Raw genomic sequence first — 16,520 nt, 5'->3', positions numbered from 1 at the left:
GGTGGGATGTGAGGAGATCTCTCGCAAGGCAAGAAGGGTGCAGCTGCGGCCCATGGAATACATGGCGCAGCACCGGATGCAAGCGTGGCAACTGCGCTTCAAGGAAATGGGCCCTCCCTTCTCGAGAGTTTGGGTTGCTCTCGGAGGCAAAATGCGGCGACGGCGTATTGGTCGCCATGTGGATGTGAAGGATTTGCGGTATTACTGGAGACCCATAGAGCCGCAGTACCAGCGCCTGTATATGTCCAGGCTGCGAGCTCACGATCACTCAAATAAGAGAAGGCAGCCCATGCGTCTTCGGGCAACAAACTACGAGATTGGACGTGTCACCAGTTCCATTGAATGGGAGAGGGCCTCGAATAGGAAGTACGGTGCCCGCCTGGCGCCACCAAAGAGACTCGACTTTGAGTTTCGCGTTTTTTGAAGGTTTTGCCAAAAGCAAGGAAACAAAGGTGGGTGGGGGAGGCTCAGGTATTTGGCTGTGGTACCAGTCATTGCTGGGAACTGGGTGGGACCACAATCATATTGGGGGAATTTCACATGACGGTGGTGAATGGGAGTCCCATGACAATGATGGGCTTCTGCGTTAGCGTGCGGGTTGCAGTGGCGGGCCACTGTCGCATCCGTGGAAAAAGCGGGTGGGCGTTGGGTCGTTTCTGCATTACACGACACCCCATAGCACTCGTCTGACCACAAGTTTTTTGACTGTTGACTTTGTCATTACCCAGGCCAAATGAAGAGGCAGACATACAAAAAAAAAAGAGAGAGAACGTCGTCTTGGAGCAAAGATGATTGATCTCTGTGTCTGTTTGTTTGTTTTCTTTGAAGAATATAACTTTCAATTGGCTTCTGCCTCTTTTTTTTTTTTTTTTTTTGCCCCCTTACAGTGTGGACCTCCGTTTGTGTTTTGGTAGGCGTCTGTGGAAGAAGTAGAGGAAAGAGAGCGCGGTGTGGGGGAAAGGCCCATTGATAAAAAGAAGAGAAGGAGTAGGTTGATGACAGCACGTGACACTTCCGCGCCTGTAAAACAAGATGTGCGAGTGTTCCAGTCCAGCATTGACACCTCCTCCGTTATCTCCACTGTGTTCAATCAGCCCTCCATGTATATGGGGATCGTGAACATGCTTATCATGTATCTTACACAACGCTTTCCAGAGGAGCTTATGTCTCCAAAATACATGACAATGACGTACAATGGTATTCGTGCCCCTGCCATGCTGACTATTCCTTTTTGCTGCATAGCAGGGGCATACTTCTCGGTAGCCAGCGTCATCAGCACATCAACGGTTCCTTTGGCCGGCCACCTTTACGGTTACACGCTCAGTCTTGGAGTTGGGCTCACAATGCTCACATTTCGCCGCGTGTCGTGGTATTACCCGCTGCTTGGAGTGATGTATCTTTCTTTTGGTGGATTTCATCACTACAGGCGTATGATGATGTTTGGCGACAACGCCCCCATTTATAACTGGGGGGACGCTACTGAAATTTGGAACGCGCGTGTAGAGGCAAGGCGAGAGGCACGGCGACAGAAACAGACGGCAGTGTGAGACACGACTGAATTGAGGGTCGCTTGGGTGGTCTGTGCCCAATAAGAAAGAGGAAGTTGTCCACAGAAAACATTAGTGTCTGATCGTCATTTAAGTGGGGCGATTTTTGAGAAGATTAGAGAAAGAAGTGAAAAGGAGGCGGCGAGAGGAATTAGCAAGTTTGTTGTGTATTGTTCCTATTATTATTATTTGTGGTGTGCACAGACTTTTACGCACGTGGCTGCCCGTGTGTGTCCTTTTTTTTTTTTTTTTATGGAGAATCTGTTGTCTCTCTCTCTCTCTGTGTGTGTGCGTGTGTGTTCCTCTCAATATTTCTTATGCTTCTGCTTTTTCCCTCTGCCCTTCTTGCTCTCTTTCTCTCATCGCGAGCAGCAGCTAGAATAGTGGGAAGGAAGTGAGGGGAGGGTGAGCGGCCTGGTCTGGCGGTGGGAAATGACAACACTCGACGACCTCTACGCATCGTACTGCCGCCGACGGGGGTGTAGGCCAAACAGCTTCTTGTCCAGGTACCTGCAGGAGGAGTTCACGCGACACAGCCAGCAGCGAGTGCTGGAGAGCGTCGACCTCTCGAATAACTACGTGGGTGCGAAAGGCATCATTCCCGTGCTGGATCTCGTCAAGAATGTGAAGACCGTGAGGAGGCTGGATGTCCGGAAAAACATGCTCGAGCACGAGCAACTGGAGCACCTTGTCTACTGCCTTGCCCTGCATCCATCAATAGAGGAGGTGGATGTTTCGGGCAACGCTCTCGATGATGGCAGCGTCGACATCATTTTGAAACTTCTCCAGGCGAATGAGAGCATCACCGTCTTCCGTGTGGACGGGAATCATTTTGCGCCCTCCTCCCTGTCGCTGATCAATGACCATCTGGAGAGGAACAAGGAACGCAAAGCTGAACGGCAAAAGGAAACGCCACCCGTATACACTGGCAAATGGTTCCGTGCGCAGGTGCGGGGATCTCTAACGGAAGAAACATCGGGTGGCCATGTGCACTTCTCTACCTGGTGGAAGAACCAACAGTACATCATGCGAGTATCACGACGAGCCCAGGTCCGTGTCGTCATGGATGTCGATGATCCCAAGGCCGCACGGCAGGCTGGGTTCTTTGTCTTTTATTCCGATGGTACACGCAAAGTGATTGTGGCCGATGCGGATCATATTGCTGCGGAAAGTAACGTGGACCACAGTCATTGTTTTGTGACTTTGTTGGTTGAGGAACACGCTGCCTATTCCATCATGCCCTTTACATTTCATCCAGAACGAAGCATGTCATTTACACTGATGGTGGAATTATGCCAGGAGAGCTTGAAAAGCTCAGAAGGTTGGGTTACATTGGAGCCTGTGGATTCTGCGCTTGACTGGCTTGTGTATGTTATGCACGGCGAGTGGACAAGCGCCTCAGCCGGTGGTTCCCCAGCGCAGCATTTGTGGTGCCGCAATCCCATGATACATGTACAATACGCCGGCTCCATTCAGTCGTACCGAATGGCATCTCCTGCCACCGTGTTTGTGCAGCTTAGCAAGAGCATTGATGCGGATGAAAACGACGACAGGCATATTGGATTTGATGTTGTTACACTGGATACGACAGGGAACAACAAACCACCCATCTGCTGCAAAGAAGAATCCCGCAAGTGTACGTGCCCTCACGAGCACAGAGCAACGGTTACAGCTTCCTTTGTGATTATGTGTGCTGCTCTCGACTTGTTTATTGTCCCGAGCACGGCGATACCTGGGGAGTTGGGTTCCTACACTGTGACTGTCTTTTCATCTGTCCCTCTCCGACTGACCACATCTGCGTTTCCTCACGGCTGGAACTACCGAGCGGTGAAAGGCGTCTGGGATGAAGACAACTGCGGAGGGAGTCGGGAACGCAGCATGTCATGGAAGTGCAATCCCTCTCTTGCACTCCACTTTGACGCCCATCAATCCCCTCCAGATTTAACTTTATTCTTGGAGGAATCATTGCCCCGTCCGAAGAGCCCTGTCCGCCGTGGCAGCGCCGACTCTTGCGGCAACTTAATGGATTCCCTCTCAGCAGTGGAGGAGACTCAGGAAAAAAAGGAACTAAAAGAGTTTCTACATCGGCACAAACTGAGTCATTTGGAGGGATGTATCTCCCTTGTCGAGGCCTGCCCACCCATGTACCGTTTGCTTTATTCCTCTGAATACTCCCGGGGCTCGGTCGTGTCTCTTGTGGTGCCTGCTGTCAGCGAGGAATTTTTTTTGCTGGCTGCAACGCGCCACGCTGGTCAACTGGGTAATTTTATACTTCACATCTTCTCGTCGCGTCCGTTTGTGACTGACGAACTGAAGACGTTGGCGTTGCGGGAACGGGAGTATCAATTGCTGCAGTGCGCTCAGGAATCCCAGGCTCGTCAGGCAGCGAATTCGGTATTGGCAAAAAAACGGTCTGGTCCCAAAGACTCTGAGGATGCGGTTCTTGCGCACAACGAGATCCTTCTTCGTTGCATGGTGACTGGAGAGAAGTACGTGGATCGGGACTTTCCACGTGGTGGATCCTCCTTGTGGATCGATCCGGCGAAAAAGACACCGGCGTGGTGTGGGAAAGAGATTTATTGGAAGCGACCGACGGAGCTGGTGGAGGAAGTGACATTTCTCCGGGAGTGGAAGTGTGACTGCCCCTTTCCTTTCTCGAGACGGGAGTGGTTTGCCTCCGTCACATATGCGATTGCTACGAAACCGCTCTGGTTACAGAATCTAACTGCTGGATACAACGTCACGGAGGGGTTAGCGCAGTTCCGTTTCTTCAAGAGCGGCCAATGGACTTTGGTGACCATCGACGATTACCTACCATTTGACAGTACCATGGAACTGTGCATGGGACGCCCCTCAAGAGACAACACAGACTTTTTCTTCCCCCTTCTGGAGAAAGCGTACGCAAAGCACCATCGCTGCTACGAGGCACTAGAGCTAAAAGTCACCCCGGAACTGAGCATCGTGGACGTGATGTGTCATGGCCTCATGGATCTTTCAGGGTGTGCCCCGGTTCATTTCCCCCTGAGGGGCTCTGTGGAGATGTCAGCGGAGCAACAAAACATCCTATGGATGAAGCTTAAAAACGCCATTCAGCAGGACGTTCTTTTCACCTTTTTATTGCGCGGCGAAAGCGCTGAGGCGGCTGAGCGAATCAGTTTGGGCATTTTGAGTGACCACTTGTACCCCGCACTAGATGCACGTTTTGTGGAGGGGCAAAGGCTGGTGAAGTTGCGTCACTGGGGGCAGGTGGGGGAAGTCCGCTGGGGTGGAAAGTGGCGGGCGATGAGCACACGATGGACCACGATCCTTCGCGATCTTCTGAAGTTTGATGAAGACGACAGGGAAACGTTTTGGATGAGTTTGGATGAGGTGTTTTTTTACTTCACGGACCTTATCATGACAGCGGGGACAAAGCACACGTCATGGGTATCGGCGGACTTTGCCGATTGCCCGAAAGAGTGTGGCACTCCAGTAATGGAGGGGGCCCAGTTCACTCTTCGGCTTGGAGATTTTCCACCCGACCTGAATAAGACACAGATTTCGTTAGGCCTCCACCAGCCAGATGCACGCGCCAGAGTCATACGACAAAGGAATGCTCTGGCGACATACCGCACAGCCATCGGCCTGGCAGTTGTGGCCACGGAAGACAACACCGTATGGCTAAAGGAGGTGCGGGAAGCCGACGTGGTGAAATGTTTAGAGCCGTGTAAATGTCGAGATGTCATGTGTTCTCTAAATATCGACATGGAGAATGTTAAGGGGAGCAAACGCCTGACGCTTATTGCGTTTAGGGAAGATCAGAAGGCTGCGAATGTACCATTTCTGTTATCTGCGTGGTCTGATAATTGCGAGGTTGCGTTGACTCCGATCACGCGAGATATCAAAACGACAGTAAGTGGGGAGTGGCCGATTGGATACCCTGTTGGGTCACCCTCATCGTCTTTCTGGAGAGACTGTCCACAGTACTTTGTATTTCCCAGTGAATCCACGGAGTTCCTTTTTGTTCTTCGTCAGGATTTACCAGTGGGGGAATTACCGAAGCCAATTGGGTTCACAGTTCACAGTGAGATGACGTGTCGAAGTTATCTGGAGTACAATCCAGACACAGTGGTTCTTTATGTACAGGCGGTAGCGTCTGCATGTGTTGAAGGCACAGTAAGACTTCTTGGAATGAAGGAGCGAAGAGGAATGCCGTACATTATTGTACCCTTTTGCACCGAGGCCACACCTGGGGGTAAATTTTGGATCGATGCCATCGCCAATCGTTCCTCGAGGTTTTGCTGCATAGATCCAAGACTTGACTGGTACCGTGACAGAAAGTCTGTTTCTTTTACCTTGGCTGACGGTAGTTTTGGTGGGTCTCCGCGTTTTTCGTCATGGCGCAGCAGTCCGCAGTTAGCCCTGAACTTCCCCGTTGGGGGTCAGGGAAGACTGTTTGTTGTTGTCCGGAATGATGATTTGAGCGATAGGCGGACGGAACTCGGCATGATGCTCCTGCGTGGCGATAATCAGTGGGAAAATGGCCAGCGTCGAAAGCTGTTTATTTCCTCTGGTGACATTGTGGCTCGCTCGGAAGAAAAAATTGGGGAAACCGTCATTGACTGCAATGTCGATGTGCAGCCTGAGTGCACCCTCATTCTCGTCGTGTATGCCTCCATGCCGTACCGTGAGGCGGCTGTGACGGTCGCCCTTTATTCCGCCTCCGCCGTGGAAGTGGAGCCCGTGAAGGAGTGGGCGCAGGTCGCCGTGGCGGAGGGCAGCTGGGAGCTCGGCTACACGGCCGGCGGGGGATCCGATCAGTTTGGCAGCTGGATCAACAACCCGTTTGTGGCGCTAAATACGTATCGGCGGACGCAAATCGTGGCGCTTCTGCTGCAGTACCCGCAGGGGCCGGACAAGCCTCTTGTGAAGCGTGCGGGAAAGAAAAAGGCCTTCTTGCCCCCCATTGTCATCAATCCAAACAATCGAATGATGATTGCGCTGGACTTGAACGTGCAGAACAGCGAACTTACACCCATTGCCTCCACTCCCTACACTTACAACAGTGAGGTGACACTCGTGGCGCACGTTCCTGCGGCAGACTCGCTGCCATTTCTTTTCATTCCCCACACAAAACTACCAGAAGGGAATGGCGATTTTAAACTCTTTGTGTATGCGGACTCCCCCATTGAACTCTATACGCTTGAAAAGAAGCGCTTGCCTTACGTCTAGGAGGGAAGAAGGAGGAAATTAATACAGAGTCTGAAATGTACATAGTGGAAATGGGCCGTCAATTCTGACGCGAGATGTACCAAAAATAAACAAGCTAAGAAAGAAAGAAAAAGGAATTGTCCAGCGTAAATATTGTCTGTCAATGTTGTTCTTTTTTGGACGGGGGATTCTTCTGTTGAGCTGCTGCTTTGTTGTTTTTGTTGTTGTTGTTTTGGTTATTGAGACATCACACTCGTTCTTCTTTATTCTTTTATTATTACTATTACGATTATTATACCCTCCTTTCCTTTGTTTCCTCTTGGGTAAAGTGCCCGCGACCTCTCAAGTCCAATAAAAATGATGCGGCGAACCCTTGCTGCGCTGGAGAAGCTTGTGATTGTTGAGTCACCCAACAAGGTGATCAAAGTCGAGGGGCTTCTGAGCGACCCGAATGTCATCCCGGATTGGTCCTTCAAACAGGAGCACCTCAGGCGCCTGGGCGTGGGAGCCGAAAAGGCGGTGGCGATGGCGACGACCGGACACTTCATGGCAATGAAGGAGATTCAATGGACCCCACGGGCCATATCTTTCCCGGAGGTGCGTGGGGCGGGGGAAGAGCCGTTCCCTCCCAATGGCACAGTTGCTGAATACACCCTCGAGTGGCAACTTCTGCCAGGTCGACGCATTCAGGAAACGCTCGAACGCTACATAGAGGAAAAGCTAAACAACGTCACCGAGATTATTCTTGCGACGGATCCAGACCGTGAAGGGGAACTGATTGCTGTCCATGCCCTCCAAACAATAAAGCGACTGTATCCAAAGCTGAAGGTTCCGTATTCACGTGCGTACATGCATAGCATCACAGAAGACGGTATTCGAAAAGCAATGAGAGAGCGTCTTGTAGATAAGTGTGACTATGACCTTGCGAACGCAGCTGAAACGCGTCATGCGATGGATCGGATATTTGGCTTTTTAGGAAGTTCTGTGGTGCGGGCCGCCAATTCGCAGATGCGTTCCATTGGTCGTGTGCAGACTCCGGCGCTTATCCTCATACATGAGCGGGAAGAAAAGATAGCGGCCTTTCTGGAGAAAAATAAAACAAATTACATTGTGGATGTCATGTGTCAGTTTCCAGGGCCCCATGGTACTACTTTTTCGCAGGTAGTCACCATCAACCCCGATGTTAAAGGGGAGGCATCCCATTGGGCCACCGAGGCAGAGGCAAGGCGATGTTTGAACGGGTGGAAGTTAAACAACTGTAGCGGCTTCACTGTCCCTCTTGAGCCTCTCATTGTTCCGTCCGAGGTGCCGCCACCGCAGCCATTTACAATGGCCACCGCCATCGCAAAGGCAAATCGTCACCTAAAGATGAGCAGTGAAACAGTGAGCGGTTGCCTGCAGGATCTTTTTCAACTCGGCCACATTACATACCCCAGAACTGACAGTACTCGTATCGACGAGAGCGCCTTGACTGACATTTACGCCACAATCAAGAAGGAGTTCGGCAAGGAGTTCCTCTACCGCCTTGAGGACCGAACGGTGTCTGCCTCTGAAGGCAAAAAGTCCAAAAGGACAGGAAAAAAAAACTCCACCAAACAAAGCAAAGGGGCGGAGCAACCGGTTGGAAACGTGGAAGATGCGCATGAGGCAATACGCCCGACGAATATTTACGCCGATGGGGAGTCCCTTTCACTTCCCCCGATGACAAGGGCGGTGTATGATCTTGTGCGTCGAAACACCCTGGCGTCCTTTATGATTCCCATGAAGAGTGAGAAGATTGCCGCCACAGTAAAGTTTACCAGCGGTAGTGGAGATAAGCTGCAGGTTGTGCTCGAGGGCAAGCGTGTTGCGGAGCCTGGATGGACTCGCGCGTTCCAAAAGACGGATTCCACAGCCGCCGCGGCTGGCGCCGCGCCAAGCACGAATAACGCCACCAACAGTAGCGTCAACGATAAGAACACCACCGGCGTGGCAGAGGAGGTGACGGAGGACATCACGGAGAAGGAGGGTGCCCCTGTCATTCGCTCTCTCTCCCAGGAAGAATTCAGGGCTATTGCGAATTTGCGAAGCGCATTGGCGTCCTTGAAGCAATCACGGTTTTTTGAGCTGCGTTCTCCCACCGTCCGTGAGAATCGCCCGGTACCGCCGCTGCTGCACTCGGAGGGCACACTCATTGAAGAGCTTAAGAACAATGGTGTGGGCCGCCCAAGCACTTATCCCATGATAGTGAAGACTCTCTTGACACGGGGATACATTGCTGTGAACCCAAAAGGACGCTGTGAAACAACTCCGATTGGTCGGTTGCTGGTTTCAACGGCCAAGTCCACTTTTCCGTCCATTGTGGACATTGGATTCACCGCAACGTTTGAGAAAAAGTTGGATCTTATTGCAAAGCCAAACCCAGCGAAGCGGCCGACCATATTGCGTGGGACCAACGTCTCCCAAGCGGACTATTTCCTTTCCATGTTTCTCTCGACGTTTCTTAATTACGTTGCGGAGGCCACACGAGCGCAACGGGCCAGTATTGTGGAGCGCTCCATGCGCTTAAAGCATGAACAGGAGGAAGGGTCCGGCAAAGACGATGCTGAATTTGAGGAGAGTGTGGCCAATGCGAAGAAGAAGGTGGCCTTCGCTACCGGAGACCTGATGGCTCTCCCTAAAACTTATCATAACTTTACGGCCCTGCAGCGGGGCTTACACGATTATCTCCGTCGCCATTTTCCCCCCTCGCGACTCGGCTCACTTGCCACCGCGCCCGCCAATGCTGATGGTAACAACATGATGGAAGGGACCTCGCCGCACATGATTTCAACGAAGCATAAGTTGGAGAAGAGCAGCGAGGTATAATGATGGTGATTATTATTGTTATTATTATTATTAAATGTTGTTAGGATGAGCTATATTATCACCAGTATTACCATTATTATTATTATTGTTATTATTATCCTTCGGGTGTGGCCATAGAGAATAGAGATAGCGAGCAAAAATTGCTCCCAGCGTGATGTGTCAAGTCATGCCTCTTAAGCATCTCCAGCAGACGTAATAAAGAAAAATAGAGGGAAAGAGTGAGGGGAAAAAAGGAGGTGACAGCACTCGGTTCTGTGTGGCGGGGGAGTCAGAACGAGCCTTCATTTATTTTTTTTCAGACACTCCAAGCATCACATTTCTGTTTATTTTTGTGTTTATTTTTGCGTCTGTGTGTGCGTGTCTCTGTGTGGTGCGGAGAGGGTCGTATTTCTTTTTTGCTGGAGGATGCAGGCGCAGGAGTAGGAGTGCTGGTCGTGAGCGGGCAGAAGAGCACGCGGCAGTCAAAGCGAAGGGAAGAAAGAAAAAAAAAAAAGCAGCAACAACAACAAGAGACATTTGAGGGACTTTTTTCCCCGCCGCAGGGACGGAGGGAGGGAGGCGACGTTACACCCACCTCTCCTCCTTCCTTGTGCCCGAAGCGGCATCCGCGGCCACTCGTGCTTTTTTCTCTTATCCCCACGGCGGCTGAAAAAAAAAAAAAAATTCTTTTTCTATAATGTGTCTTTTTTGCTTGCGGCATTCAATGCCGTGAAGTGTTTGCGTCCCGCCTCTTTAATTCAGCACACCCGCACTTCTTTTATTCCCTTCGTTTCTTTTTTCTTTTCTTATTTAATGGCCGTGCCACCACGGAGTAGAAGGAGCAACAGAAAGTGTTGTTGTTTTTTTTTTTTGTTTGTATTGTTGTCGTGGTTGTTGCTGCTTTTGCCTTGGAGGGGTGAAGCCACGCAAAGAAGCGGTAAGCACAGGCACGATAAAGGCGGGAGAATAACGGGACAGCATCCCTTAGCGAAAAGAGGGGGAGGACAGGCAAAGAAAAACAAGAAGTTGTTCTCCCGCTCACCCCTCCCCTCCCCTCCCACGAGGCCAGCGGGTCCTCACGCACACGAAAAGTAACCGCAGGACGACACCAAGAGAGAGGAGAAGGGGGATCAAAAGTCTGGCGTTGGCAGTAGGCATCTTTTCTTTTTTTTTTTTTTTTTTTTTTGGGCGGAGCGGAAACCAAAGTTTATTGGGGCGTGTAACAGTCTGCGGCACGTGAAACGCAGCCTGTGAATGGGTTTGGAGGGAGATCGTCTCGTGACCCCTCGCCAGGAGACCGCAAAATCCCACCCAGCCTCAGTAAATCGTATAGAAATTCCTAGATTGCCTATGCCCTGGAGTGCCAGGGGTCAGCAGAACTCAGCCACGGGAGCGGGTGTTCAACTCACAACTTTGCCGGCTTTAGGAACTGTAGGAGCGAGCACCGCCGCAAGCAATTTGTATTCTGGGGATTTGGGAAAACAGATGGCAGCCGCGGAAGTGAGCAACAAAATATCTTCTCGGGCTTTATTGAACACGACAGCGCTCAGAACAGCGCGCAGCATTTCTTGTATGGAAGTGATGAATAACGAAAGCTCCCCCGATTTGTCCTCGAAGGAGATGGGCAGCATTCATGCGATGCTTTTAGATGCCTCCCCGCGACAGGGACGGAAAGATTTTAAGGCCGCAGACGCGGGAGCCTCTGGAAAGGAAACAACACCCATTTTAGTCAAGAGGTGCTCTGACTGTAGTCCCAGCACTCCTTTGGGAATTAATGGATTGCGGATTGAGGAAACGGGGGAACAAAACACCGTAACGCTAGAAGAAATGTTGCGTGAGGCATCGGAAGTGCATGGCATTAGTCTGAAGTGGATACTTTATGGTGTCATGTTGGTGACTGTTCTAATTTTCCTTATGTTGCTTGGCGAAGTTCATTTGTTTGTGAAAGATAATATTATTATTCCAGAGGAGGAATTAGTGGGAATATCATCGGCGACAGCTATGAATCAACTGGAGTGGCTGCAGTACAGTGTGAAGAATATGTTACATAATTTTGAATTGATACAAGGTGACCCCCATGATACCTCCACAAATTACACCCTTGGTATTCTTTGTAGAAGCATCGGTGGAGCTCCTTTGGTGTTTGCAAGGTATGGTCCACTGGGTACACCGCTTCTGGAATCGTATGCGTGTCCTTCCGCAACCACCAAACCTGTTGTCCCTCCGACCTCTATAGGTACCCAACATAAACTGCCCACGGGCTTCCCACGCATGGCGGTCTACCGTTCCGATTTCATTATTGCTATGATGACTTTAAGAGCCGGATCAGAAGTGCTTACAGTTATTTTGCACAAAGAACCCGTGGGACGTCTTCTTCTTGCAAACTCTATTCCAACCTACAGTTCGTTGGCATTGAAACACAGTGCTACTTCTTTCTTTTTGCCGGATTTTTCATCATTAAAAATAGTCGTTGCTTTGCACAGCTTAGACGCAGAGTATACGAGATACGACGTTGCCCAACCAACCCCACTGGGTCAAGTCTTAAAAAATGTCTTTAACAGTATTTGTGCCGCTGGAAAATTCCACACATGGCATACTGTGGTACGCCCTGACACGAACAATTTACCCATGAAGGAAAATGATATGAATGCCTCCCATAATGCGTTGCCTGGTGCGTACGTGGCGTACAGGGGATTGTGGGGAAGTGTTTCACGCGTGGTTATTTGTGGTGTTTTGTGTTCAGAACCAGAGAAAAACGAATGTAGTTCTGACAATCCCACTCGCGCTTGGTTTATTGTTGATGACGAGCCATTGAGGCGAGAGACAGAAATAGCGTTGACCGCAGTATCGATCGTCAGCAGCATCGCTATCTTTCTGGTTTTTGTCACGTTAGTGATTGCGTATCTGAGCATTAGCGCCCCTGTGCAGCACTTGAAGTCACTCGTCTTCAACACTGTGGGTGACAAATGGAAGAAAACGAAACAGCAGCAGTGGGTGTTTCATCACACAAGAAATTGTTGGCCAGGGGACCTGCAGGCGTTGGTGCGGTCATTTCAGGTACTTTCCTTTTGCTTCCGATTTAACAAGAAGTACGTCCCGCAACATGTTCTTGAGCAACAGGTGGTTGCTTTGCGCAAAAGAAAAGATTATTTATGGCGGACCATCGTCGAGGAGATTGAATCGGATGACGATGAGGAATACGATGGAGAAGAAGAAGACATGGTCCCCGGGGTGAATGATCGGATGGACATGGAAGCATTTGTTAAGACCGTTGCTATACCGGACGGGGTGGCCGCGATGGGCAGATTCAATGGACCGGAGGGTATGTTTCAACGTGAACTGAGTTGGTGTGGTTTGATTTCTCCCGATGTTGAAATCCTCGAGACGAGTGGAAATAATTTTTTGGGACATAGCAACATTGACTTGGCCGGAGGCGGTATGACTCTGGTGGAGGGGGCCACCGTTCTTGTTGTGCGTCTCTGTGCTGTGGAGTTGGCCTATTTTACCAACTATAGGGCCGCCCTGAAGCCGCACCGCCGGATCATGAATTTACTCCTTGGACGAATTCGCCGCTACCGTGGAGAGTTATTTGAACGGTCCGGAGATTGCATTGCTGCCGCCTGGAATGCCTTTGAGAGCCGCACGGATCACGCCCAGCGAGCCGCTGCATGTGCGTTAAGTATAGCCAGAATGTTGTCATGCTATCGCGAAGCTGGGTTTCGTGTGGGCATCGTTCTTCATCAGGGCCCATTCGTCTGTGGTGTAGTGGAAGACAACAAGGAGGCCTTCACGACAGTCTTTGGAACCGTGCCCCGTCAAGCCATTGCGCTCGCCGAATTAGCATCCTCCCTTCCATATTTCCGCGTTCTTGTGTCAGAGCCGGTGAAGCAATCTTTGGCATCCCTCTATGAATGTATCATGGTGGACGTAATCAAATACCATGAGGAAGACAATCCAATTGTGATGTTTGAACTTTATGAGGAGCGGCGACCAGCATTAGTAAAGGGGGCGCTGCTGTCATCATCAACATTTGCGGAGGAACACGCACGGGTGTTCTTTGATTTTAGAAACCATGATTTTGCACGTGCCATGATGGGTATTGAACAATTACGGCTTCGTTTTCCTGGAATTGGGCGCCGGTTACTAACCCGCATTGAGATACTTTGCAAGTACTACATGTATCATGAGAACGAATTGCCGATGCCGTACTTCCGCCCGTTTCCCATCTGGCCAAACTTTGAGGCCATTGCAAATACGGAATGTCCATCGGATATTGGTGTCCAGAGCACCAAGGAGGATTCCTTTTTAGATCCCCCGCGGTACTTGAGACCCCCCAAGTCGATATATGAAGACGAGGCCGTAAATTTCCGCCAGGAGTTACATGACAACGTGCTTGCCTCCAAACGAACACAGAACCAGTCTCCCACCTTGAAGGCCGCTAATGTTGCGCCCTCGAAGGACGCGGAGGCAAATAACGCTCAGTCGCCGCGTTCACTCACAATGTTAAGCCAAACTCAGAATATGCAGCGGTCAACGCCGAGTTTAGAGCCCGAAACAGGAGAAGGTGACGACGCCGCGTCTAAGGAGCATCAATCCAAACCTCTTTTACGTGTGGCGGTGGTGTCACCGCATGAAGAGCATGCTGAGCAGTGTGTAGAGGCCGACAAGAAGAGGTGCAGCGGTGCGTCTGCTGGAAAAGAGGAAGTGAATCGGGAGGAGTTTGCGCCTTCCATCCGTGAGCCTACCGTCAACGCTTCTGCCACAGCCGCCGCATCTGCAGCTGGGAGTGACGAGAAGGGCGATCCCGGCGACGAGGAAAATGATGGAGCTGGGCGTCAACGTTTTTCCCTTACCAACAGAATGGGGCCGGCGTTCCCGGATTGCCGCAGCTGCAGCTTTTTTTGTGGTACGGACTCGCTTGACTCCATTAACAGCGAAACGATGGTAACTGCCCCAACATTTTCCCTCTGCAACATTGACGGATCCCTCACAAAAGTTGCTTCCGAAATTCCCACGGAAATTGTTGCCAAGAACGGCATCACATACCAGCGTAGCTCCCGTATCCTCGGTAAGGGCTCCTTTGGTTGCGTCTATCTTGGCATGGATATTCTCAGCGGCCGCATGGTCGCTATTAAGTTTCTTCCACTTCCCTCCGAGGAAGAGGAGATCGCCAACGTGGAAAGAGAAGTGGTGACAATGCAAAAGGTCAAAAGTAATCAAGTAGTAGAATTTATTTCATATGCCTTTAAAAGCAATCTTATCATTATCGTTATGGAATGTATGATGGCAGGTTCCCTTCAGGGAATGATTTCTGCCTTTGGTAGCATCCCTGGTACAACAGCCCGCCTCTTTATTCGGGATGTGTTGCGTGGTCTTCATAAGCTGCACTCACTGGGCGTCATACACCGTGATGTTAAGCCGCAAAATGTTCTTCTCACGCTTGCTGGAAACTGTAAGATATCGGACTTTGGAGCCTCGGCCTTTTTGCAGGAGCTTGTCCGCCGGCGAATGGAAGGGAAAGGACTTCAGATACAGGGAACACCTGTTTACTTGGCACCGGAATCTGCGAGAGGTACGCCAGAGGAGAAGAGCGACATCTGGAGCTGCGGCATCATGTTTATCCAGCTGGTGACAGGCAAGTTACCGTACGCGAAGCCATTCCTAGAGATGTCACCGCAGATTCTTGTCTATCAGATTGGCAGTGGCGCGGCGAAGCCCATCATCCCCGAATCCCTGGACGAGTTCGATGCCGAGTTTGTCTGCAATTGTCTAAAGGACGACCCGAATGAACGCCTTTCAGCGCAGCGACTGCTGGAGCTCCCGTTGTTTGCGTTGTAGCCGTGGGGCGGGTGAAAAAACGCTTCTCTGTCTTTTTCCTTTCTCTCTCTCCCCCTTTTCCTCTGCGTGTCTGCGTCTCCAGTGCGTTCTTTAGCACGACGATGCATGCTCGATGCAAGCGGAGGAGGGAAAAGCCCGGGGAGAGACGCGCTGGCGGGCGGGGACTCCGCGGAGGGATTGAGGGACGCGGCACGTCCCCACTGCCAGCGCTCAACGAGAGAACGGAAAAACAACGACAACGACAACAATGAAAGGAATTGGATGTTCGGTTGTTTTAGATAAAACCTCAAAAAAAAAAAAAAAAGAAGGGAAGTAAGTAAGTAAAAGAAAAATAAAAAGAAACGAAAAGCAAAAAAATTAACGAATAAGAAAAGAAACGGAAATTGGATTTGGTCCGCTTTTAGGAAATAATGAAGGTGCAAAATCACCAAAAAGGGGGAAAGGGTGAAAAGTATTTTTCTTTTCTTTTCGTTGTGCTGCGGCTTTTGATTATAGACGTCTTTGCACGAGCCCACCCACCCACCCCCCTTCCTTCTCCCCCCTCTCCTCCCGGTGAAACGAGAAGTGGATTGAAGTCAACATTGTACCCATGCACATGTTATATGTATCTATGTGTGCATGTAAATGAAGGTATATATATATATATGAGAGAAATATGCCAAGCAAACAAATTTGTGGAGAAGGAAAATGTCGTGTTCCCCCTCCCCGCATGTAATATTTCAGTGATTCCTCTTATTTTTCTGAGAGGAATTTTACGGTGTTCCAACAAATAGGCATGCCTGCAGGAGTATATATATATATACTGAAAAGGAGTTGTATAAAAGAGAAGAAAAACACGCAAGTCGAAAGAGAAGTAAGCTCTTGTATCCTTCTGCAACGGGAGTGCAATAATGTGGGGGCGGGGTGAATTGTGGCTCAATAACGTGGATTACACCATATCGTTTTTTTTTCCTTTTTTTTTTTTTTTAAGGACATCTTCTTTAACGCCATGGTTGGTGGATGAGTGCGGGAGAGGAAGAGGTAAAGAAGTTGCTTGACGTTCACGCGTCATTCTTATTGCGTTGCCTCTATTTGCAGTTTTGGGTGTTTGCGTGTGCGCCAATGTAAGCGCAGATGTGT

General features: G+C 50.2%; 5 protein-coding genes across 5 annotated transcripts, besides 8 other annotated features; all 5 read left to right on the top strand.

The window, feature by feature from the left end:
* On the top strand, window positions 1-424 carry Tc00.1047053506493.110 (hypothetical protein, conserved; the record flags this gene model as incomplete). Its single annotated transcript, XM_807580.1, has 1 exon — window positions 1-424. A coding segment is annotated over one exon (424 nt), but the record flags the coding sequence as incomplete, so codon positions are not given.
* Window positions 1-16,520: part of a sequence feature (heterozygous, Esmeraldo-like haplotype) that runs on past the window's edge.
* Window positions 996-1,547, top strand: Tc00.1047053506493.100 (hypothetical protein, conserved; the record flags this gene model as incomplete). Its single annotated transcript, XM_807579.1, has 1 exon — window positions 996-1,547. The coding sequence occupies one exon, from the start codon at window positions 996-998 to the stop codon at window positions 1,545-1,547; it is 552 nt and encodes a 183-aa protein (XP_812672.1).
* Tc00.1047053506493.90 (calpain cysteine peptidase, putative) lies at window positions 1,980-6,758 on the top strand (the record flags this gene model as incomplete). The annotated part of the gene is made up of 1 exon (XM_807578.1): window positions 1,980-6,758. The coding sequence occupies one exon, from the start codon at window positions 1,980-1,982 to the stop codon at window positions 6,756-6,758; it is 4,779 nt and encodes a 1,592-aa protein (XP_812671.1).
* Window positions 6,947-6,979: a microsatellite.
* On the top strand, window positions 7,095-9,584 carry Tc00.1047053506493.80 (DNA topoisomerase IA, putative; the record flags this gene model as incomplete). The annotated part of the gene is made up of 1 exon (XM_807577.1): window positions 7,095-9,584. The coding sequence occupies one exon, from the start codon at window positions 7,095-7,097 to the stop codon at window positions 9,582-9,584; it is 2,490 nt and encodes an 829-aa protein (XP_812670.1).
* Window positions 9,593-9,682: a microsatellite.
* Window positions 10,416-10,469: a microsatellite.
* Window positions 10,723-10,749: a microsatellite.
* Window positions 10,818-15,401, top strand: Tc00.1047053506493.70 (protein kinase, putative; the record flags this gene model as incomplete). Its single annotated transcript, XM_807576.1, has 1 exon — window positions 10,818-15,401. The coding sequence occupies one exon, from the start codon at window positions 10,818-10,820 to the stop codon at window positions 15,399-15,401; it is 4,584 nt and encodes a 1,527-aa protein (XP_812669.1).
* Window positions 15,690-15,758: a sequence feature (T-rich).
* Window positions 15,991-16,048: a microsatellite.
* Window positions 16,343-16,368: a microsatellite.

This window comes from Trypanosoma cruzi, genomic scaffold (assembly GCF_000209065.1).
Source record: "Trypanosoma cruzi strain CL Brener 1047053517101 genomic scaffold, whole genome shotgun sequence".
Taxonomy (NCBI): domain Eukaryota; phylum Euglenozoa; class Kinetoplastea; order Trypanosomatida; family Trypanosomatidae; genus Trypanosoma; species Trypanosoma cruzi.
Note: the sequence above shows the minus strand (reverse complement) of the source record. Positions and strands in the feature narration are given on the sequence as shown.